General features: G+C 37.6%; 6 protein-coding genes across 14 annotated transcripts; 4 read left to right on the plus strand and 2 right to left on the minus strand.

Annotated features, from left to right (window-relative positions):
- Window positions 1-562: 562 nt before the first annotated feature.
- On the plus strand, window positions 563-2396 carry LOC105968495 (RING/U-box superfamily protein). The gene is made up of 3 exons (XM_012993129.2): window positions 563-1253; window positions 1719-2073; window positions 2223-2396. Exons 1-3 carry the CDS (start codon window positions 763-765, stop codon window positions 2367-2369), a joined length of 993 nt encoding a protein of 330 aa, XP_012848583.1. The 5' UTR covers window positions 563-762; the 3' UTR covers window positions 2370-2396.
- Window positions 2397-3065: 669 nt separating this feature from the next.
- On the plus strand, window positions 3066-5729 carry LOC105968971 (uncharacterized). The gene is made up of 5 exons (XM_012993685.2): window positions 3066-3198; window positions 3586-3658; window positions 4416-4576; window positions 4915-4990; window positions 5332-5729. Exons 2-5 carry the CDS (start codon window positions 3610-3612, stop codon window positions 5526-5528), a joined length of 483 nt encoding a protein of 160 aa, XP_012849139.2. The 5' UTR covers window positions 3066-3198; window positions 3586-3609; the 3' UTR covers window positions 5529-5729.
- Window positions 5730-5942: 213 nt separating this feature from the next.
- LOC105968970 (GDSL esterase/lipase At5g03980) lies at window positions 5943-7962 on the plus strand. The gene is made up of 5 exons (XM_088812045.1): window positions 5943-6444; window positions 6572-6793; window positions 6890-7041; window positions 7166-7439; window positions 7578-7962. Exons 2-5 carry the CDS (start codon window positions 6700-6702, stop codon window positions 7784-7786), a joined length of 729 nt encoding a protein of 242 aa, XP_088668171.1. The 5' UTR covers window positions 5943-6444; window positions 6572-6699; the 3' UTR covers window positions 7787-7962.
- Window positions 7963-8237: 275 nt separating this feature from the next.
- LOC105968835 (WW domain-containing protein) lies at window positions 8238-13338 on the minus strand. 3 transcript variants are annotated; one of them, XM_088812043.1, is made up of 11 exons: window positions 13038-13288; window positions 12529-12621; window positions 12243-12402; window positions 11871-11983; window positions 11054-11724; window positions 9560-10863; window positions 9259-9338; window positions 9071-9163; window positions 8881-8954; window positions 8532-8649; window positions 8238-8426 (listed from the first exon to the last, which is right to left on the minus strand). In XM_088812043.1, the coding sequence occupies exons 5-11, from the start codon at window positions 11479-11481 to the stop codon at window positions 8343-8345; spliced, it is 2181 nt and encodes a 726-aa protein (XP_088668169.1). In that variant the 5' UTR covers window positions 11482-11724; window positions 11871-11983; window positions 12243-12402; window positions 12529-12621; window positions 13038-13288; the 3' UTR covers window positions 8238-8342. The 3 variants fall into 3 exon arrangements, with proteins under 3 accessions (XP_088668169.1, XP_088668170.1, XP_012848961.2); XM_088812044.1 differs by having other exon boundaries at window positions 12180-12402; window positions 13038-13195; XM_012993507.2 differs by lacking the exon at window positions 12243-12402 and having other exon boundaries at window positions 13038-13338.
- A 2251-nt stretch (window positions 13339-15589) lies between these two features.
- On the minus strand, window positions 15590-20695 carry LOC105968800 (serine/threonine-protein phosphatase 7 long form homolog). Of its 7 annotated transcripts, XM_088811961.1 has the most exons (9): window positions 20518-20644; window positions 20307-20361; window positions 19626-19698; window positions 18465-19240; window positions 18248-18366; window positions 18064-18151; window positions 17475-17909; window positions 16919-17363; window positions 15590-16848 (listed from the first exon to the last, which is right to left on the minus strand). In XM_088811961.1, exons 3-9 carry the CDS (start codon window positions 19633-19635, stop codon window positions 15833-15835), a joined length of 2889 nt encoding a protein of 962 aa, XP_088668087.1. In that variant the 5' UTR covers window positions 19636-19698; window positions 20307-20361; window positions 20518-20644; the 3' UTR covers window positions 15590-15832. The 7 variants fall into 7 exon arrangements, with proteins under 7 accessions (XP_088668087.1, XP_088668088.1, XP_088668086.1 ...); XM_088811962.1 differs by lacking the exon at window positions 19626-19698 and having other exon boundaries at window positions 17466-17909; XM_088811960.1 differs by having other exon boundaries at window positions 17466-17909; window positions 20307-20637.
- Window positions 20696-20876: 181 nt separating this feature from the next.
- Window positions 20877-24358, plus strand: RPAC43 (RNA polymerase I subunit 43). The gene is made up of 9 exons (XM_012993779.2): window positions 20877-21158; window positions 21441-21626; window positions 22186-22315; window positions 22444-22524; window positions 22642-22841; window positions 23259-23354; window positions 23448-23541; window positions 23687-23803; window positions 24112-24358. Exons 1-9 carry the CDS (start codon window positions 21021-21023, stop codon window positions 24213-24215), a joined length of 1146 nt encoding a protein of 381 aa, XP_012849233.1. The 5' UTR covers window positions 20877-21020; the 3' UTR covers window positions 24216-24358.
- The last annotated feature ends 42 nt before the right edge of the window (window positions 24359-24400 follow it).

The raw sequence follows: 24400 nt of genomic DNA on the forward strand, positions 1-24400 counted from the left end.
TGATATAAGATAGGGGTCCCTTACAATTGAGACCCTAGACAATTGTCTAAATAGGCTAATGATTGAGCTAACCCTAAACCATGACCACAAATTGATATATGATTTATTAGCAATTTTTTTTTTTTTTTAATTTCCCAAACGTTGCTCTAGCACCACCTTGTCATAAACATAGTTATACTGTGACCGAGTCCCGTAAATGATGACCTAGCGATTAGAGCAGAGTAAGTAAGCTTAACTTGCTAGACGGTTAAACAAATAGGAGTGACTAAAATAAATGCCATTTTTTTCTAACATCAATACCACCAACATAATAAATAAAAAGAAAATAGAAAATAAATAGGTAATGACGTTATTATCCTTAATGAAAATCAATAACACACGCAAAATTTGTGTAGTATTGATTTTATTAAAAGTATTAATGTCATTACTTATTTATTTTCTATTTTTTATGTTGTTGGTGTCGAAGTGAGAAATAAACGGTATTTGTTTTAGCTGTCTCGTAAACAAATAGATGAGAGGAAGTTAGGCCAACCGTTGTGTGCAGTTTAACTCACTTGGAATCAAAGCTAAGCAGTTGGGTTCTTGGTCGCCATCTGAATCACATATCTCACCTTCCACTCTTCTAATTTCCCAACCCTTTTTTTTTATTATTATTTATTATTATCTATATTAATTTCAATATAATGGCCCTTTTTATTTCATAATAGCATGTAAGAATCTCGATTTTTTTCGTAAAAAAATCGGTTTTTTTTTTTTTTTCCGATGAACACACGGTATTTTTTCACACCGGATTCATTATGCACTTCAGTTTCGATTACGTCGATTTTGCCGGCAGAAGAGAGAGCCGCTCCGAGTAATTCGAATCCATTCTCTCATCCTAGGCCGTCGTCTCGAAACAACTCGCCTTCGTTCTTGATAAAGTTAGCCATGAGAGTGTCGAGGTCGAGATGGTACGTTTATCTGAGAAGAGTCTTCCATTACCAAAACGGGTCCGGGTCGGATCTCGGCCCGAACCCTTTCGACTCCCGGAACTGGATGCTGATGGAACTCGTGTCTCTGTCCGTCCAGATCATCGCCACGTCGTACACTCTGATTGTTTCCGGAGGGGAGCGACCCGTTTGGCCCATGCGCATATGGGTCTCCGGTTACGCTTTCGGGTGCTTTCTCAGTCTCGTACTTCTTTCGTGGCGCTATCGCCTTGTTTACCTAATTGGTACTGATATTGAGCAGCAAAGAAACCATGAAGAATCAAGGTAATTCAAATAATGGTTTATTGCATTCGGCACCCCTATATTTTTTCTAATTGCTACGAAACTCCCCATATTATTTTTTTTAACAAAACCACCCCTAACAACTCATGTTTATAACATGAAGTGTTTTTTAGCAATTCGATACAACACAGGGGTTCTAAATGAAATTAACTCGTAAAACAACTCAAATTAATACTAGTTAATTAATCAAACTATAGATTATTTAATTAATAGTTTTAAAATGTTATACATACATCTTCTGATACAGTTAACATCTATAAATTAATACAGTCGAGACTAGCATAGTTTTATTAATTTAGCAAAAAATAAAATTATTGAACTAATAATTTAGTAGGTCATTATTACCGAATCAGAACCAGAAAAAACTATTATTTATAAAGTTATTAATTTTATCGAAGTATTAATTTATTGAGATTTTACTGTATATATATGTATATATATGAACAGAAACATGCAATGCATGTACAAATTCAAGACATGGCTGGAGCTGATATTCGCAATATGGTTCGTGATGGGGAACGTTTGGGTGTTCGATGCTCGTTTCGATTCTTTCCGTCACGCTCCGAAGCTCCATATCTTGTGCATCTCCCTCTTAGCATGGAATTCAGTGAGCTACTCTTTTCCATTCATACTGTTTGTGCTGCTGTGCTGTTGTGTGCCACTGCTTAGCAGCATCCTAGGTTACAACATGAACACCGGGTCCCACCAAAAGGGTGCGACCGAAGAACAGCTCGCCGGCTTGTCCAGCTGGAGGTACAAGGTTTTGGAGCTTGGAACTTCAGCCAAGAACCATGAATTTCCAGTATGCATGTCTCTTAATAACTTAATAAACAATATTTTCAAGTCATATAAAATATAAATCTTATTTATATTTCTGATATTGAATAAAGGGTTTAATGGGGTTTTTTTTTTGTTAATTTATTTAATTTTATTTTAAAATAATTTTTGCAGGAGTGTTGTATTTGTTTGGCAAAGTATAGGGAAAAGGAAGAAATAAGGGAGTTGCCATGTAATCATATTTTTCATTTGAATTGTGTGGATCAGTGGCTCAAGATTCTTTCATGTTGTCCTCTTTGTAAGCAAGGGATTGAGAAATAGAAATGCACTTGATTTTTGTTATTGTTAGTACAAGTTTTGTACATTTATAATATTTATTTATTATATAAAAGTTAAATAAATAAATAAAATTATAAAATTGAAACCATGCTACACAAATGCTCAACCAAAGAACCTCCAAAGAAAAAGCATGACTAACACTTTTTCTGAGTTAGGTGATTAGTGATTGTAATACTTGTTGTTCGTCGTGAAATTTGAATTACTGTGAGACTGTGACAGAGTGGAAGCGATACATTTTATCAGAAGTTTTAGATTTTATCAGAAGTTTTAGTATCATTTACTCGATTATATTTCAATATCAGATGGCAGAGTTCGGAGGTTTGACCGTCACCGGGTTAATCCCACTTATTTTTTTATGGAAGAAGCTTGGATTTATAATTTGATATTATATAATTAAAAAAAAATGTAACTAAAAAATAAATACGAAATAGAATTGTTTGAAACTGAATCATCTATTTTACTTTTGAGACAAATATTTTGTAATTTCGATGAAATAATAATAAAAAAAAAAAATCGTTTTAGAATTAGCTACGTAATCATTAGAAATTACATTATATTATAATCATAAAAAGGGGAAAATTATTTGATTTTACCGACTCGTATGGCGGTGAACCATTAGGCGGTAAATAAAATAAAAATGTAAAATACTATTTATTGAAGGGAAAAAAAGTCACGTGCGAATGGCACGCTTGAGAAGAAGGGTATTTATTCAATCTTCTTCATTCTAATCCTTTCTTCTTCCTCTTTTCACGTCTCTCGTTTTCTCCGGTGTCCTCCGGTAAGCTGTTCTGCTCCTCCGGCCGATTTTAAGGTGAAATCCAGACCTCAACTTTTACATGTAATTGAAATTCATTGTATTATGATGATTTATTTAGCTTTCGCTCTTAATTGTTCTAATATGCACCTCTTTTTATGAATTCAAAAATCATTTCTGGATGTTTGTGAAAATTGCACTCGATTAACGGGGATTTATCTTGTTTCGAAGATAAAATCCGGTTCTATTTGGTTCTCGATAGCTAGTTCTCAGAGAAAAAAGAATTTTGTTTTTTTTTGGTTCTTATTTTTATTGAAAATAAAAATAAAAAAAGATTTGCGTGTCTGTAATTTGGGAATAATTAAATTGTTTAATTGTGTTGATTGATGTGACTGTATTCCTGCTATCTATGATATATATCTGGTGGTGTGTTGTTGTTTTCAGGTGATACCTTGGATAAGCAGTGAGATGTCACTGACGGCCTCGATTGCTAGTCCAATTACATTGCTGTCTGTTGGTATGTAGAATGTAGATAATCCATCAATTGTCTAAAGTTGATGAAATTGAATGTTGTTTATCAAAATGTAACTAGCAATGAATTCCACTTGTGTTTTTGTTGACAAGAGTATCTAGGTCTTTTTTTTTTTATGAGAATGATGGGCTACCTTATGTATTCACATCTTCGTACGTGTCACTATCTTACTCTTCATACATAGAGATGGTCTTCGTGTTCTTTTTTTTTTTTTTTACTGTTTGGTGCACGTAACTCTAGTTAGGCTTAAGATGCCAAGTGTGCACTGGTATAGCGTAAAAATGGTCATTCGACTTATGTAGAAAGTATCGAATGAACATTAAAGCTTTTTCGGTAGAAAACTTTTTGGATGTTGAACCATAGTTATTGAGATAACAAATATATTTTATTCTATGCTTTGAGAAGTCTCTTTCTGGATGTGTTATTAAGCTGGTTGATTAGTTATATGCATTAAAGTGATTGCAGTGGATATGATGCAGTTGAATCGTGATTGCAGTGGATATGATGCAGTTGAAGCGTCCTCATACTCTAATTAAGTTTACGAGGACAAGTTACTGCCTGTGAGCTATCTAAGAATGACGATAATAAATAGTTATATTGTTCTTGTAATGTGGCGTTTGCTGTTTCATGGTTTTCAATGCTGTTAATTAACTGCGTATCGTTTGAAAACATGATTTGGAATACGTTCTGTTTCTTTTCCCCTTGTATGGGCATTATAGACGGATTTTGTTTGTCTTTTCAGTACGCTCAGAAGATAGGTGTTTGAAGCAACCAAAGAATGTTTGGTCCAGTCCAGTTGGACTAAATCCACTCAGCCTGCAATTTCATCCCTTTGAAAGAAAAAGAATCACTAATCATGCTTATAGGGTGAAGCATTCTTCTGTCATATGTGCTGCTGCTCTGGTAATTTTTACCTTATAGTTTGTAGTATATACTCATACATACTTCAGCTTTTCTCTATTGAGTATGTTTCGTGTCTTTCAGATGGAATTTCACTGTTTGTAAATTATATATTCCTTGCATGTGGAGTTAGTTATGCTTTTGAACCGGACCGCGTACCTGAAAAACAGATTGCATCCTTTTTTGGTTCAAGGGAATTAAGTTATTTGTTATTAGTTTTGAAAACTTTCTGGAGACTGTCAGAAATAATCCCGAGTTTATCTCTAAGTTTTGCATCTACTTGGGATATCAGATGATAAGTTACCTGAATGCTGACTAGGTTTTTGTTTTTGCAAATGTAGAATGCCACCTGTGCTGCAGAACAAACTCAAACAGTCACACGTCAATCGTCTACTATTACTGTTGCACCTATCCAAGGTAATAATCTCGTTTCTTATTACTTATTATTTGCTGCCCATTGTAGTGTGAAATTTAGAACTGTAAATAAATTGGGATGTTCCTTCTTGATGCTAAAAAACCATGTTTAGGGATGCGTGCTTGGTTTGAAGTTAAATTTATACTGCTCTAGCCTGACTTACCTAGCCCCTAGCTAATGCTCGATTATGCCAGTTCACGACTAATAATTATTATACAATAACTATTGGAAAGAAATGAGCATCTTCTTTCATTTTCTGTAATTTTATGCCTCGTGTTCTCTCTAGGACAAGAAGGTAAACATTTCCAAATATATGAAGAAAAAAAAAACGCTTTTTTTTCAGGGAAAGAAAAGTCTCCGGATCTTGATGATGGCGGGGACGGATTTCCACCACGTGATGATGGTGATGGTGGTGGCGGTGGCGGCGGCGGTGGTGGAAACTGGTCGGGTGGTTTCTTCTTTTTTGGCTTCCTTGCTTTCCTCGGTTTCTTGAAGGATCAAGAGAGTGAAGGACCATACCGAGATGAACGGAGAAGATGAGAGATGTTATATACACACGCTCTTATATGTATCTACAATCTTGTAGTTGTTCTTATCTCTCATTGTTCTATTATTTGCTTGCTTTTCGATCCAAAATTTAGAAGCGAATCGTTTAATGAGTTGACAAGTTGGAAAATCAGTAACGATGTGTCCTCGGTGTCTGTCATTGAATAAAAACAGTTTACGAGTTTCGATCGAGAACGAATGCATAATAAGCTCACGGATCTTCGTTCTATTTGGATCGACCGACCGACGTATTAGGGGCCGTTAGGTGTGCTTTGTCCCTGAAAATGATAATTTTTATTAAATTAAACAGTATGTAAATATTAATATTTGTGGAAACCTAGTAAATTGTAATCCTAATAGGATTGCAATAGAAGGTATTTAATCCCAATAGTAATTCTAATTCGAAGTGGAATACTATTAATTATTATATTAGGTAATTAAATTAACGGACTCCTAATTACTATAGGACACGTAACCCTATCTATATATGCATACATCGTTAATACACCAACTTTATTCACATGCAACAAAATCTATCTTTCAAAAGAAAAAAAAAACTCTGTTCGATAATTCAATAATATTCTTCAATGGCTTCTTCTTCTTCTCTAGTTCAGAAACAAAAGCTCGTGTTCTTAGTTCTAATAATCAGCCTGTTGTTTTCGTACGGTAACGCCAATTGGTACGGTACCGGTATGACTAATCTCGGTAACCCAGATTCGATTGACCCGAATGGTAACGTAATTAATCCGTTGAAGAAGTGCGGATTCGATAAGATGTACCTACTCGGCGGGTCCCTTTCCGACACCGGGAATTTGATCAGCGAAACCGTCGGCTCTACTTTTGCCCTTCGGTAAACAACCCTACTCGCATGGCCGCTCCTCCAACGGCTTGTTGATCACCGATAATTTCGGTAAGTAATTTATTTTTTAATTCAATTTTCACTAGTAATCCGTTGCTAGTTGCTACGATTATCGTATTTTAATTAATTAATATGTGTACTGATTGTTTGTTTTAATTTTGTCGTTGTTCTTGATTAGCGTACGAGGCAGGGATTAATCCGATACCTGATCCCTACAAGGATTTGAATTTTTATTTCAATAAAGGAGTAAACTTCGCCGTGGCGGGGTCCACAGCTTTGCCGACGGAAGTATTAGCGACGAAATACATGATTTCGTCTCCGGTGACAAATAGTTCTCTCAATATCCAATTGGATTGGATGTCTGACTATTTCAGCTCCGCCACGTGTCTCACAGATAATGGTAATTAATTAATGTCACATAATTCTTGATTTTGATTCTGTTAATTAATAGTTAACGCGTGACTAATTACGTTGTTCTTGATCCAATAATCGGCAGGTTGTACCGACAGATACAACAAGGCAATTTTCTTCGTCGGAGAAATCGGTGGATCCGATTATCAATACGCAATCTTGCAAGGAAAATTAACCATGGATCAGTTGACAGATATGGTGCCTGATGTTGTTGCTGCTGTCATCAATGCTACAAAGGTACGTGCATGAGTTTTTTTTTTTTTTTTTTTTCTATTGTTATTAATTATTATTATTAATTATTAATAATAATTATTAGATTTAGATCAAAATATTGATTTATTATTTCATATGTAAATTGCAGAAAGTACTTAATTTGGGAGCTAGGAGAGTGGTGATTCCCGGAATATTCCCTCTCGGGTGTCTCCCGATTTACAAGACGCTATTCCAAAGCAACGTCTCGACAAACTACGACGAAAATCAATGCCTCAATCAACTCAACGATTTAGCGCGGAGCCACAACGAACAACTGCAGGAAGGCATTAACAGTCTCATGCAAGAGAATCCGAATGCGGTACTAGTTTACGGAGATTACTACCAGGCTTATAAACACCTCCACCGGATCGCCACACTCAACGGTGCGCAACTAATTAAATCTCAATCGAACATGTATATATATATATAAATAATCAACGCGTGTTAATTCTTCTTCTTAATTATTGAACATAATATCATTCTAAGTACGTTTTCTGACGATTATATTGATTGAATTGCAGATTTCGACACGGAAAAAGCTTGCTGCGGGATCGGAGGCGACTACAACTTCAACGTAACGACAATGTGTGGTCATGGCGGCGTCAATAATTTTATGGGTCGTAATAGGTACATTAGCTGGGACGGGATTAATTTGACGAGAATCGGTAACAAGATTATGGCGAATTGGTTGATCCGGAAGACCGTGCCGAAGCTTCAATGCCAATCCTGAAGGCCTGCAATTAATTAAGCACTAGTCTATTTGATCTTAGTATAATACTTAGAAATTTTGTAATTTCTTGTAGTAATTTGGTCAAATTTTTTTTGAGATTTCATACATTTGTAACTCAAATCTTTGTGGAACTTATCAGTAAATTAATGGAAAAGGTTAAAGTTTTTTGCTCATAATCTGTATTTGAGCAATAGGTTTTGCAATATGTCTTTTTCTTTTTGTCTCTCTAAAAAATAAACAACCTAAACAACTATAAGCTATAATTTAAAAAAAATCCGATTAACCGTTTTTTTCTATTTAAAGTTAATTCCCGGTGTATTTGCCAATACCGCCAACTTTTTAGTAGTAAGCACTTAATTCCAACTTGATTCACAGTCATTGATTTAATCACTTAACTCAAAAGTGATTCTACGAATTATCAAATCAAAAGCAGAAAAAGGAAAAAGAGACATCAAAACATGGCCATGTTGCCACTTCAAAATTTATTTATACTAAACTAAACATTTTTTTACATAAAAAAAAAAAAAAAAAGTGAAATTAAAGTTGTAACAAATATCTAGTCAGTGGGCCTGGTCCAGGTTGTTTCCGAGGTCAACATGTTTCCATAGTAGACTTGCTTTGAAGAGTCATCCAAGAAAACCTGAGGAAAAGAAAAAGGAAAATACAGAGTTGAAATTAATAAATAACACGACAATTTTTGTATTTATGTCTTCGTATTTTCTCATAGGGCCAGAAATTAAAGTACCTGCCATCCGGATGGAAGACCTTTCGAGAGTTGTGTGAGATCAGTTTGCTTTTTAGTATCAATATCTGGCGAACTTTCTTTCATCTTTTGGGCTCTCTTGCGCTTCACTCTTTCTCGCCTGCATGATCAAGACCAGATGCATAAGGATACAAAGGTGGTGGGAGTAAGCCATAAATCGATATAATAATCAAACCACGCTAAATTGGGATTTTATTGCTAAACAAACTTATTCGGATTATATTTGTTAAAACCATATCGACTGGATTGAAGATTGTTCAAGCTTTATTCAATTAAGTTGTTTTTATACTTATAAATATGAGATTTAAAGCCAGAAAGCCAAGATCAATACCAGTCACCACCTAATGGCTGAAAATTAGCATTATCTTTGGCCTCGCCGGTGGCAATCTGATGTGCTCGCCATTCCTGTAATTGCAAGGAGATTAAAGAGAGAGAGAGAGTAGGGTGGGGTAGGTGATTGTTGGAGAGGGAGGGGGCGCGGGGATGCAGAATAGAAAAAACCTTAGACAGAATATTCAAACCTCAATTTCCCTTTGTCGTTTCTTCTCTAAAACTTCATAAGCATCTTCTGGTTCTTCTTCTTCTTCCTGCAACTCCTCTTTTGCAGCTTTCCACTGATGAAAGTTACAAGGTTTCACGAATCAGAATAACATAAAGAGAGAAAATGATAATCATCTATCCGATAGCAAAAGAGGGACTAATAACAAACCTTGTCCACTAAGCTGGAAACTTTCTTATTGGATCTCAATGTAGATACGACTGCAACAGTTCGTTTCTTGCCTCGCGGAACTGCAAAGATGAAATGAATCCAGACATCAGATGTTTGCAGTAACACAAACAAATAAATGGGACGAACATTCAGACTTCTTGTTTATCCATGCAGAAGAACAATAACAAGAGATTATTAAGATTTAATAAATAAGTTGCTTCTGTAATCAACATTAAGATACGTCGAACACGAACACCATAACTTGCAGTACCAAGAATAAACAACGCTCTTCAATTATTACCTTTTGATTGAGTCTTCGATGTTGCAGTAGCAGGTGGAGCAGAAACAGAAGTGGTAGTGTCAGACATTGATGAGGCAGAAACACTGTTTGCCACTGAAGAAGTTGCTGGAGCTACAATAGAGGGTTGAGCTACAGGAATCTCTCGAGGGCTCTTTACAATGCCATAGCTGGTCTTTGGTAACAAATTGGACACATCTTCAGCACGTGAATCTACGGATCCTGCTCTACCAGATTCCATAGTTACAAGAACAGGTTCACTTAGCGTACCCGTAGACTGAGCTCTCTCACTAACCACAGGCACAGGGTTCAAGGTACCACTTTGAAGGCCGTAATAGGCTGTATGCTCAGCAGGGTTGACTATCACAGGAGCAACAGCATATATGTTTGGGACGGCTTCATAATATTGTGGTAAGTGGGAAACGGGAATTTGCCCTCCCTCAGAATGCATATAAAAAGTAGCACCGGAAGTTTCAAGGGTCGTTTGCCCATAGTATTCAAGACTAGAAGCAGGGTATGGTAGAGAATAATGATCTGGATAAGAAAAAGGTTGAACGGACCCCAAATGAGGTGGAATATATGAAGTTCCTGGAGGCTCATCGGGCGGTGGGGGAGGAAAAGGTTCGTCGTCAGGAGGTGGTGGAGGAAAAGGCTCATCGTCAGGCGGTGGTGGCGGAATCCACTCTTCCACTGGAGGAGGAGCACTAAATACTACAGTTTCCTGGCCTGCAAGTGAATTCTGCAGATTTGACAGCTCTGTTGAGACATGGTAATGGGCACCAGATGCACCTCCATCAGATGGGTTCATTGGAGATGCATCCTCAACTTCCATGTCCACATCCATGTCAACATCTTCAGCAGAACGAGGAGCAGGTCTGGGAGTTGATTCACTTTCCTTTTCAACTCTAGCTATTCCATTTTGTCCACCCAGATTGTTGTCAGGATCAGATTGTTCTGTGGTGATGGCGCCATCATTACAGGCTTCAAAATTTGACGCCTCACGGTTGTACCCAGCATGGGATTCCACAGCAGCAGAGGGTGCCTCCCTTTCACTTAAATCAGTATCCTTGTCATCACCTACACGTGATTCTAATGCAGCCTTGAATCCAACCAGGGATGTAGAATTGTTGTGTTGAACCAAACCATCTAACGCAGCTTCGAGTTTTTTCAGCTGACTTTCAGAATGCAGCCAAAAGGCAAGCAATGATGATCCGTGATATGCTAATGCCTTCATGTCAGCAAGTCTAATCTCAGTTTCTAATGTCCACTTGAACCTAAGATCTTGACCTTCCACATCGCACTTCGAACTGAATTAAAGAAGAAAAAATAATCAGTTACATGAAGACAAAGAAACAGGGGTTGAGGGGGACACGGGGCACTCAGAATGCCATGGTGTGAGTGCAAATCAATAAAACCCTTATGTTGCTTTGAATTAAATTTACAACATTACATTAGTGTTAAAAGTGAAAATACAGGAAGAAGTGGCACATTGAGTACCTTTTCACAGAGTTCAATCTCTCTAACAAGCTTTCACACTGCTTTATGAACTGCATGGGAAGATCAGTACCACTTTTACTTTCAATAGTATGTACACCAAGCATAGAAGTTCCATTACTCTGGTTTGCGTCTCTGTTAACTTTATTGTTGTCCATAGAATCACCCCCAGAGTCATCCTTCCCTTTACCGGCATTATTACTGATTTGGCAATTGACCTCAGAATCGACATCAACTTTCCCAGTAGAGATATCATCTTCTTCCATGTTTTCTTCCATCACAGTATCATATTTTCCTGTGGGATCACCGACAACTTGCTCTGCAGACGTTGTGACAGTTTCCTGAACAAAAACATCAGGTACTTCCCATGAAGTTTCACCTGTCACAATATTCCAATAATAGTATTGATTACTCTCTTCATGCAGCACCATGTTCCAGCCTGAAGTCGCATCCCCAATAAGATGATTATCAGATGCAGCTTCAACCAATTTATTTATTTCATTCTGTAAATCATCAGAATGTATCCCTGCAATGCTCTCTTTCTCAAGTTTCTGCAGAGGATCCCGAGAGGCAGAATCGTTATCTGTCAGAAGCTGTTCCACCTTCTGAACTGTTGGATCTTTCCCATGATTAATTTCAGCACATTCGGCTTCTCTCTCAGTATCAGGTTTTGTCTGGGAAAAAAAAAACCAAGATAAATCAGGACATAAAAGAAAGATATAAAATGAAGATCCCAGGTACACAAATTTGATAAATCCAGCCACTAAATTTCATACCACGTCCAGCATGGCAGTTCATTGTTAATTGTTTATACACTCACCTCCTCATCATTGTCAATTGAAGCATCCGCTGCAACAACATGATTTGAATCCTCATCCAACTCATCATCACTATATTGCTCGAGCAGCAGTAGGGGATTTTGTGGCTGTGTCCCTGCGCAGAAAAACGAAGACTACAGTGTCAAACATCACCCAAAAAAAAAAAACTGAACAGAACCACTTGATTGTCAACGAAATTTCACTGAACAAAAGACAATAGTTATTGAAGAGAAACGGTCATCAAAAGAACATTAGAAAGCTAATTTAACACAGGAGCCAAAAGTTTAGAACATTCGGCAAGGCCACCACACCTGTAGCAGAAATTTCAAACCGTCAGTATTGCCAAATGGAAATAAAGCCAAAGACATACGAACCAATTGGGCAAAATTCCCCGTGAACTCCAAAACCGCCTTTGATGTCGCCAAAAAAATAGCAAGACGGGTTGAGAGTCTACAGAATAATGCACTGTGGCAGGGACGCAGATGTAGTCTGATAACCATTTGATTGTTCCCAATACCACAGCAATCCTACAGTCTGAAAACAAAATTTTTCGGGGGTGCAAATAACATGCCTTGCACAAAAAATTCCAATATTATGCGATTCACATCATGCCTTCTCTACAAAGAGCAGTCCTTTGAAGAAAAATCTGACAGAACCCACCTGAAGATGATGGTGAACTAGGTGACTTGGCATCGGTAATTGAGTCACCATCCCCTCCAACTTGTTCCTGACCAGAGGAGCCACCCAAATCTCCTAATAGCGTTAATAACAAACAAAAACACAACCTCGTAAACATAAGAAAACAAAACTGAACTTTCGATATATATTACGGAAATATAATAAAAGAACAACAGCTTTTCTATTCTCAAGAGCCTAGTACTAATTATCCAGAAACAACCACACGAGAAACATCAAATCCAATAATTGTACAAGGCATCACGAAACATTAACTAGAGCAATTCAAATGTCTTCCGAACCAAAAAAGAACAGCAATTCTGTTCAATAGTATATCCTATATCTTAACACGGCAAAGCCAAATTAAGGCATATCTTAAAACGCTAGGCTGTTGAATATTCCTAAAATTAGCTCAATCTTATTATCTGAACCACCATAATAGGATAAATCGAAGTTGCAGAAAAAAAACAAAAAACAGAGTTGAGCGAGCATACCAGAGGGTTCTGCGAACAGATCGAGTTTTACTCTACGACCACCGGCGGCAGCAATTCGACGCTCCTTTCGCCGCCCCATCGGAATACTAGCTTATCAAATCCGGAAACACCACCACCAAAAGAAAATTTCTGAGGACGAGTGATTAATTAAAGGACTCAATTATCTTTTCAAACGAAAAATAAACAGAATCTGATTATTCATATGAAGCCCTAGAGAAACACTCGTGTCAATTTCGTAATTTATGGGCTTCGAAAGTAGTCGTCTTTGTATTTTTTGGGCTTATTTGTCATAACCTAAAGTAAATAACCAACTTTTACTGCATGGTCGAAAGATTTAGGGTAAATTACGGCCATCCCCCCTGAGGAAGGTCAAATTACGAAAAATTCCCCATATTTGGGTAATTACAAACACACCCCTAAACTATAAATACTCTTGCACATCCACCCTTATAGTTTCAATTTCAACATTACCTTCTAGATTTTATTGAATGTTATCTATTTTGTACTCGTTTTGTGCAAAAATATCGTTTCTGATGCATTACAATCTGATATTTACAAGGCAAGAGACACATTTTATGATCATCTTGTTTCAAAATGTGGAGCTCGAATGGATAAAACGGGTACAAATTGAAAAATATTACACATAGTTTAAAAGATTCCACTAAATTCGACACCGACACGATAGACGTATAAAAAGATTTATAACTAGGGTGATTATAATTACCCAAATCTTACCTCAGAGGTGGTGATTATAATTTAACCTAAAAATTATATAGATCTTTGGCTAAGTCTTAAAGGGATTCACAATTTCAGACCATTCAAATTTAACCCCTATATAATACTTGAATTATAAAACAGTACAAATAGATTATTCAGTAGCTGGTAGTTAACTAGTAACTACTATAAAGTCTATAATTAATCTTGGCCCTGCCATTAGTAGATGGTTAATAAAAAAATTACAAATTTCTTCACAGATATTACTTATCCCGCCAAAAAAAAAAACTTGTACTACCTTATAGACGAATCGAGCTTTGATTGAAACGACCGTTTCATCTATTCGACGATACTTTTGTTCCAATATGTTTGTCTGTATTGCTGTTGCAGTTGTGGCTGAGGAAATGGAGGAAGGATGGAACCCACTGGTCCACCTACTCGGTGAGACGACATATCGTGAAAAGAATTATGACCAAAACGTCCTTCTCGTTGAGGGTTGTAATGCTACATCGAAGAGTAAGTGAGATAACCTCTAAAAGAAGCTGCGAAAGTGGAATACGCTTAAGTAACTTACTAAACTTACCGCTTTCCTCCGATCACGTTTCCTTTTGACCTCATAACACGTATCTGCCAAATGGATTAAAAGCATGCATATAACTAAACTTTTTCGTCAATGAAATATCCAAATACCAAACTAAGCCACTAGGTCGACGTATCTATTAGTTTTTAATCTTAAAACGACAATCGAACTTTTTCATGAGGCAAAAACTTAATTGTCTAGTGAGAGTAACTCAAAAGGCTGCATTCCTTTTTTCATTTCCACATGAAGAAAAAAATATCAAACTCTTACATATTTCCTCTTCGTTTTGTTCAATATTAAAAAGCAAATCATGTACTTTCAGTGGCGGAGCCAACATAGTGCCAGAGGGGGCCATGCCCCCCCAGTTATTCTCGAATCCCTATTTTTTATGTAATTTTTTAAAAAATCGTGTATGATTAGCATTATCGTCCCCTCCCCCCACCAATTTTTTTTTTTTTTGATGCATTCCGCCCCTGTGAACTTAAAATTCTGTCTCCGTTAGTGAATACCTTGATTAATCAACTTTGTTATTAATTAAGATTTAAGAGTGCAGATTTTCAAACTATACCATGTTTTGTTTTAATTTTCTATTTTTGGTAGGCCAAAAGAAAATATTGGTAAATAATTAAAAAAAAAAAAATTAATTCTTTGTATAAAGAGAGTATATAAAATATGATTCAATTTCTTTGCTAAAAGTTTTTTAATGGGTCAGAAGAATGTAGTATTCTTGTCAATAAGACTTGTTTAGTGTAAAAGTGTTTTGAAAATGAAATATATATAGATAAAATTATATATTTTCTTTCTAGTCCCAAAATAATTTTAAATTTCATTTTAGGCCCCAAAATAGTTTTTTCTCTTAGATGTGAACGGCACCATGTGATGAGGGACTAAATGTGTTTAAAAATAAACTTTTGATGTGTATTTTGTTAAGTTGGGAACAACATGGACCAAAAATAAGATCTGATTAAACATGAGGGACAAAAAATGTAATTCTTCCGTCAATAAACTCTTTTTTGTTCTTTCGGTAAGGTTTAATGAGAATATGAACGAAATTATATATAGAGACTAATTCGAATGTCAATAAACTCTTTTTTGTTCTTTCGGTAGGGTTTAATGAGAATATGAACGAAATTATATATAGAGACTAATTCGAATTGCAAAAAAAGAAAATAAAGCAAAAAGGAAATCTCCATGCTACAAGCTCGATTTCTTACCAACCACACAAACACACACACCCACATTGGTATGTGGAGCAACAGTAAAAAGCCATCCGGTGTAAGTTGTAACCTTCACCGGGTGTAGCATATAATAAGCTAATTATCGATGCAAAATTCTAGGAAACTAACACTGAAGATTAACTACTACCTAAAAAACTTCAGCAATGTAAAATCCAATAAAACATAAGTCTAACACAAAATACACAGTAATTATTTCACCACACTCCATCCTACCACAAGTTAAAGGAGAATAAATATATGCAAACCAAGGGACAAAATACAAACTACCTCTGTTTCGGTACAGAACGCCTTAGCCTCTTGTACTTCCTCTGAACATCGTCTTTGCCCGATACAAGATCAGTCTTATTAGCCACTGATTCTCCATCTGTTAATGACGTGGCCGGTGATTTGACATACTCGTGAACAGTTTCTTGATCGGAACTTTCTTTATCCATGGCCTCCTCCCCTTTCCTCTTCCCTCCAACACCTTCATCAACGTCATCGCACGACTCATCAACCTTCATCGTTTCATCTGAAACCGGATCACCCAACGAAGGGTCAGGATTTATCGAGTCTTTCGTCCGAGGGCTAGCTGAGCCCGACTCTGTTAAAGTCTCAGAAGGTTCATAAATGGAGTCCGTCGCTGGTTTAACATCCATCGCCACCTCAGCACGGTCTTGGTCGACACTAGTCCCGTTAAACATTGTGGGGTCCACATATTCCGGTTGAGGTGCAGGTTGTTCGGGTACAGGCGGCGAGATTTCGGTACCTCCATTCTCTTCTTGACCGTTCATTTGTCCGGCGGTATCTGCAGACTCTGTTTGTATCGGTGCATTATCCTCTGGCGGCAGAGCTAAATCCTGATTGGCCGGTGGGGGGTCGCCACATGGCATCTCTAGCATGGACGGGTTTTGAGGACATGGTGAAGCTTCTCTGCTTCCAGTTATGGTGTCCAACTCTATCATTTCCAACTGTAGATTGTCCTGCAAATCTTGCAAAGGCGAGTCTCTAGAGAGTGGTGTAGTCAAAGGCTCGATATCCTGTTGAGGAGTATGGTTTTGCTGCAAAGCAGATGTTGCTCCAGAGGTACACATGAAATACGAACTGTCTGCTGAATTCGCACCGAGCAAGTATCCACTCATTCCACCTCTCCTCCTCGGCTTACAGTGCTTCATTTTAGGGCCATCTGGCATTGTATCGAGTGTTGAAGGTATGGATTGGTTTCCGTTACTCATTCTCAAAGTAAACGCACAAATATCTCGAATCTTACCAAGGGCCTGCACTATCGGGTTCGTATTTTCTGCAAAAAATCAAATCAATAGTGAGAACTTCATATGTTTCAAGAATGAAGTAGTCCAAAAGAACTGCACCTGTAGATTCGGGATCCAATTGCATTGCGTTAGGATCTGAAGTGTCCTCGTTGAACTCGGCTGCACTCATAGAAGAATCCCATGTCTGAGGTGTATCTGGCATTTCTGACAACTTAAAAGAATGAGACACTTCCGACAAGTTGGACATCGTTGCTGGCATGTACGAACCTCTTCTTCGGCTATCAGTTGATGCCCGTCCACAACTAAGCCCGCCTCTCTTCCTCGGCCTACCTCTCTGTCCCTTAGGAGGAACAAACGGAGATGCTGGTGAAGGAGATGGTGTTCCGAAATCAGGGTGCACGGTAAGACGGTGGTCCTCATGAGCGGCCCGCAAAGAATATCCACATATTTCCTGGATCTCTCTAAGAGCATCCTCACCAGAAACATCATAGCCCTCATGCAAAGCATCACTGGCACGGTGGTATATTTTTTGTAAGCTCTGAGCCTGGAGACAATGACAAATCGAAACAATATTTTTTTTTAATCTTTTTTTTTTTACAAAAACGAGCACGAAAGGAGCTAACTAAGAAGCTGGTTAGATTAAAACATTTTCTACCATAGCCTCCATTGCACCTCCAACTCCCTGGTATCCAGTATTCGGACGAGTAGCAGGATTACCAATCAACAGGCGAGTAATTCGTCTGTACCATACCATGTACGGTTCACTCTGGTCCATTGGACCATCAATGGGTGGTCCAGATATGACGCGGGCACAGCGCTCAGCCCACATGTCAACAAATTGCCTGTGATGGTGGGCCCAATCGTAATTTTGCCTTCCACGACGATCGGTCAAATGGATATCCGGAATAGTGTCACAAATTGCAGGTATAGTTTGATGCTGGCCAAATTGACGCAGAACACGGTCAGGGTGGTGGAACTCCACCACATCAAAGCAGATGAGAGGAGCCACTGTCTGCCAAATCCTCCCTCCTGACAGGCAATACTCTGGGAGGCTCGCCAAGACCTCGTCAGGATATGGCTCCCATACAAACTAAGAGATGAAGTAGACGGTACAGGAAAAGAAAAAGTCAGTGCATAATGAAACTCTTATGGTAACAAAAAAAAAAAAAAAAAAAAGAAAGAAAAAAAATAAAAAAATCGTATGGTAATTTAACGAAAATTGTATATTATAAATGAAAAAGAACCTGGTCATCCTTCATATTGTCGAGCTGGTCTCTGTACAAGACTAGGACATGCGTTCCGACAGTCTCCAGCTTGAAACCAACATTCCACCTATAAACAATAAAAAATTCATAACAAAGCCACGAGAAGGCTACATGTTAATCCTATGAATGTTTCCCTCAATTGATTCATATCTGCAAAAAATACCTGGAACCATAGGGTGCTGAAGGTAAAAAGTGATCTCCAGAAACTATATCAGGAGGTAGCTCTTGCCGAGGTGATAATCTCCCAGGTCGGATGAACGGCACTCTCTCCCATGCCCAAATCTGATTGATATTCATAAAAAACCCGTACATGTCTCTCAGTATTGTTTGTGATTTTTTAAAAGAAAAATAAATTTCTCAGCTTATGGCTTTTAAAATACCTGCAAAAGTACCAGTGGCCCACATATATCCGACGTCTCAGGTTTGGTTGCTCGGCACAAAGCACGGTACAAACAAGCAAGGACAGCACCACCCCAGCTCATCCTACCAGCTGCTTCAAAGTCCCTAAGCAGGGGCAAGTACATCAATTTCACCTTATTATTAGACATATCCGACAGCAACTGGCCCCCAAGCAGCTGCAGAATGTACGCTCTGGCATAGAACTTCACAGTATCCTCCGACGCACCATCTGGCAATGTCTTAAATCTCTCCTGTAAGCATCGGATCTTAAGACGGCCTCGATCGAAATCTTCGGGCGGCGGTCTGAACCCCAACAGCTCATTACATATATCCTGCCATTCATCCATTGACCTATTTGTGTCGACACCTGTAATAGGATCACCATCTACAGGGAGACCCCACAATACAGAGATGTCCTGAAGTGTAACAGTGGTCTCTCCAACTGGCAAATGGAAAGTGTGTGTCTCTGGGCGCCATCTTTCGACTAAGGCTGTGATCAGAGCATGATCCAACCGCATGCGGCCAGCCTTATATACCCCATAGAAACCTGCTTTCAGCATCATCTGCTGAACTCGAGGGTCGAGGGTACCCAATCGCCAAAAGTGTCCATCACATCTCCTGCAAGTTAAAGGTTCAAAGTTTTGACCGTTCCATATATCTGTGGATCTGTGGTGATCCTGTAGGGTAAGTATAGAGTCATCAATAGGTCCAGGATGCAATGTGTGGCCCAGTCCAGAATCCATATCCACTAAATTTCCTGTAGTATTGTTCATAGATGAACACACGTCAGTTGTAAAATAAGCAGTATATATCCATTTCGCAATCTATAAGAGCCGTTTTTCCAATATTTAGGTACCATATAATCATGGAGGAAAATGGGTTTTTAATCTCCTGCCATAGTCAGTTAATATGAGTACGTCAGCCCGTTATGAGCCGTGCAGTAAGAAAAGATTGGGGAGAAAAGATGGGGAAAATGTGTAAATGGTGGATTTCAGAGTTACTAAAAATGCTCTTATCATTGATGAATTGTAAATCTTGCATTATCTCTGCGTACAAGTTCCGATACACTGGGAATAAGCAGGATAAATTACATGATCAGTTTCACAAGATGCAGAGAGTAATGCAAGGATGTAAGGGGTTACCGAGATTCATTTAATGAAACTTTATGACAGAATGACTTGGTTTAACTCAGAATGACTTCTGATCCATCAAGACCTGATTAGAAAAAACACGGGACTAATTATCTTATTAACATATCTACTAAATTTGTCACTATTCTCCTTCAATATGAAGGTAATTAGCACTGTTTAAACAGCTCTAACTTGTAAAGACTCCGCACTTCTATTCCTTTGTTCAATCATTGGCAGCATAAAAAGATACACTACACAAGGACTCTGTTCATGGCAAAAACCTTTAAAGCAATAAACCTCATGAAGACTCTCGTATAAATTATTGAGAGACATTTGAAAGGTAACACCATGATTTTACATTAAAGCTTCAAACTTCCATCAGTCCACAATTTAGCACCCGAAAAGAAAATTTAACTGAAAAACATAGCGTAGTTAGACCACATGACATAAGAAAGCAACAGATAAAATCATGTCCATTAATCTACAAAATCCTAGTACTCGTTTACAGTTACGAAAAGGACACTAATCATCCACCGTAAAATGCCTCCGCCAAAGAAATCGAACATCATCTTACAGGAGTGATAACTGAATCACAAAAACAAAAACAAAAACAAAAACAAAAACAAAAACAAAAACAAAAACAAAAATGCAACCAAATTCCCAGGCCAAAAAAAAAGAAGGAAGAATTATTACCTAAACAGAAACAAAAGCCCCACCCTTCAATCACGGCCACAAATGCAATTCATATCTTCAATGATTCGGAGCATTCAAATCACGGAGAGAGAGAGGGAGAGAGAGAGAGAGAGAGAAAAAAGGAGATTTTTTTTTTGCGAGGATTGAACAAGTATTTGGGAATTAAAAATAATTGTAATTTGCAGCGGAGAAAAGGGAGGGAAGGAGGTACTGTGAGTGCGTGGTGTGGAAATTCCCAACGGCTATTCAAATCTGCGAGCCTGTGCGGGGGGCGAAGATCTCCATTAGAAACGTTGTCGCGACTTCTTGCTGCTGTCTGCGCCTTTTGGGAAAAAAAAAATAAAGAAGATAGATAGTGTTAGGGTTTTTTCTTTTTGTTGTTGTGTGTGAGGGATGCAATCGACCAAAAAAAACCTAAAAGCGTTCTAATCTTTTGCTTATTTGTAATATCACCCCTCATCTTCTCCAATATGTTAATATGCCCCCCTACAGTTTACACATATTACGCTATTGCCCCCGATTAATATGTGATCTCGTTTCTTACTTCTTATAATCTTAATTGTGCCCCTCGACTTTCACTTATATCGACATTTGCCCAATGTTTAACTTTTGGTTCTTCCTATTTCTTAAAATATAAACCCTAAACCCTTACAATTTCTAGCACCTCCTTCGTCGTCCTCCCCCAAATACTCAACCACAGAAAACACAGGGGAAATGGTTTCAGCGAACGAAGAACAAAGAACGGAGAAGATTCCGGTGTGGGATTTGCCGGATGTTCCGTCGGGAAATCTGCCGGCGCACCTCGAACTCCAGAGGACCCGTACTGTCTGCACTAACGATGCCCCTATTCATGTATGTACAGTAGAATCTCGATAAATTAATAACATTGCTTAAATAATAGTTTCTTCTGCTCCTGACTCGATAGAAACCTACTAAATTATTAGTTCGATAATTTAATATTTCGCTAAATTAATAGAATTTTGTTAGTCCCGACTCTATTAACTTATAGAGGTTAACTGGATTTGTATTAACTTCGCTAATTCCTTGCTATTTGTCCATTCTCTTGTTGCTCAATTTGTTAGGGTTTTTGTTTTTGTTTTTTATTTTTATTTTTTATGTTTCGGAAATAAAAAGACGGAGAATATTCAATACTCGGGTGCTTATGCGTCGATGGGAGTGGATAACAGCATGAGATTCGAGAAGTTTTGCAAGAATTTTAGGGTGGAAGTGATTAGACTCGGAGATGATGAAATGGAGTTCGATATGGTTGGCATTGATGCTTCTCTTGCGAATGCGTTTAGGAGGATCCTCATATCTGAGGTGCGCTTTGTTTTCCCTTTTTTTTTCCTTTCAGAGTGAAGAATGGATTATCTGTTGACTTTCTTTTGTGAAATGGATATTCAACATTTACAATATCTCTCTGTTTAATATTATATGAAAATTATGTGAGAGGTGATGGATTTGGGGATTTTTCTTTCTCGGTAACAAGACCTTTGTGCTGTTGAAACGGAAAGGAAGCGGAAATGAAATATGATAAACTTCTAATTATATTCATCTTAGCATATTTTAGTAGAGTGCGTAATCTTGGCATGATAATTGTTTTGTAAGTAAGTACTACCGTATTGTTCCATGTGAATTGTTGAGCATTTTTCTTGGATGAGCTTGTCCTTTTGATGCGATAAGCTATGCATGTGAGTGTTTGAAACCTGTAGTAACATGATGCATAATTGTATTATTATTTGAGCAGTCTCGTTTTTCATTCTTCTTTTCATGTTTCGGTGTGCACATGAATTTCAATGCCTGATTCTATATGTATGTAGCCACATATAGTGTTATTTGGATTTGGCATTTGACTGATCTCTTCCTACCTGATTTCCAGCTTCCAACCATGGCTATTGAAAATGTTCTTGTTGCAAATAACACCTCAGTGGTTCAAGACGAGGTGCTCGCCCATAGACTAGGTCTTATACCACTTAAAGTTGATCCAAGGCTCTTCAATTATAAGTCAGGTTTTAGCTATTCTCACTTTTGTATTGAAATCATTTCTTCAACTGTTCTCTACTTCCTTGATCTCTTGATGAGGCAAATTCTCTGATGCTTTGAATTGTCTTTTTTTTTTTTTTTTGTGTCTGTGCAGAAAATGACCAACCCAGTGAAAAGAATACCATTGTTTTTAAACTTCATTCTCGTTGTGAAAAGAAGAGCTCACGTATTAATGGTACTATGTGAATGAGCAACCAATGAAGATTCAGTGTAATTTATATTTCTAACTTCTTAGTCATTACTCAACAAATGCAATAATGGTGTTCTCTTTTATGTATTCAAAATAATCCAGTTAAGTCGAGCGAGCTGAAGTGGCTACCGGGGGGCAGTGAGTTCGCACTAAGTACAGAAAAACCAACTCAGGATTCGACATCAAAGGTTAAAACTTATACTTCATTCACTTGTAGTCAAGACTCTTTGCCAGAATTCTCAAGCAACCCAATTGCCCCCACGCATGACGATATTACGTTAGCTGTACTTGGACCTGGACAGGTATGGTCTGATGTTATTTTTTTTTGTTTTGTGGTGATCGTTCAATCTTGGAGCAGGACTCCTACTCATATATCGAACTAAACGATTTGTCATTTGTTAATTGGTCTTATTGGCAAAAGTGTGCAAAAAAAAATTCATAGATCTTTCAGCTATTTGCTATGATCTAGGATGCCTGGGATTTTGACAAATTTTATAGTGAATGAAACATTTCTCTTTAATGCCTCTGCTATTTCCTTCACACTCCCATGAGAAGAACCCCGTAATGGATGATTTTGTTGTAAAATGAACTGAGTACTGCTACTTCAGTGGTGATATATTTTTCGTTAACGAACTGCACCTCAGCTATCCGTATGATGCTTCTTGGCAAGTAACTCCAAAATCTTGAATTTATTTTCCTGTCTGAAAATTTTTGTGCAGGAAATTGAGCTGGAAGCACATGCTGTGAAAGGAATGGGCAAGACACATGCAAAATGGTCACCTGTTGCCACTGCTTGGTATAGGATGCTTCCTGAGGTATAAAAATCGTTACATCCTATTTCTGTACTAATGGTGGCAGTTATTTTTAGCAACTATTATAAACAACTTGGTTTTAAATTCTTTGTGTAGGTTATATTGTTGCAAGAAATTGAAGATGAAAAGGCGGAAGAACTTATCAAGAAATGTCCTGTTAACGTGTTTGATATCGAAGATATTGGTAAAGGTAAGACGGAAACTATGCAGTCACTGTCTTAATACTTGGTTTCGCTTGTTCCATATAATTAAATTGGTAGTTAATTGTCCCAGATGTATGATTCTTGATCATCAGTTATAGGTTTCTTGATATATTTGCTGACTATATCAATTAGGTCGAAAAAGAGCAACTGTGGCAAGGCCTCGATCTTGTACTCTGTGCCGTGAATGCATCAGAGGAGATGACTGGGATAAGCTTGTGGCACTTCAACGCGTAAAAGATCATTTCATTTGTAAGTGAAAATGATGAATGAAACCTTCTCTATTCTTATCAGTGATCCAATTTATGAAATAGCAATATATGTAAGTCGAAAGGTTCGGTCTATTATGATTGTTTTATGTTTTAAGATTAAAACTGAGATAATATCTACATCAGCTTTACGTAGCTAAATTGTCGACAACTCTGCTTTCATGATACGGTGGCATTTAAACTTTCTGCATTTAAATTTCTATTAAATTTAAGATTGGAGAGCTCGATTCTGTTGTTGGATTGAATTCATAATATATTACCAGTTTCTGATTGAGATTTTATTTTACTCAGTTACAATTGAATCTACGGGAGCATTACCTCCAGATGTTCTTTTCACTGAAGCTGTGAAGATTCTAGAAGACAAGTGTGAGCGTGTGATAACCGAAATGTCCTAATTACGCGGGCTTGCAATGTGAAAATCTGGCATGGCCAAAAAGGATCACAATATTTATCGCTTATTTATAGCGCATTGTTAGTAACTTTAAGACTCTAAATATTGCACCATCCATCAATTTTTATTTATTTTTCAGTATTTTTACTACTGTTTGTTTCCATTTATGTGCAGGTTTAACAGTTGAGT

Source organism: Erythranthe guttata, chromosome 13 (assembly GCF_056151865.1).
Source record: "Erythranthe guttata isolate IM_541 chromosome 13, IM_541, whole genome shotgun sequence".
NCBI classification, from domain to species: Eukaryota; Viridiplantae; Streptophyta; class Magnoliopsida; order Lamiales; family Phrymaceae; genus Erythranthe; species Erythranthe guttata.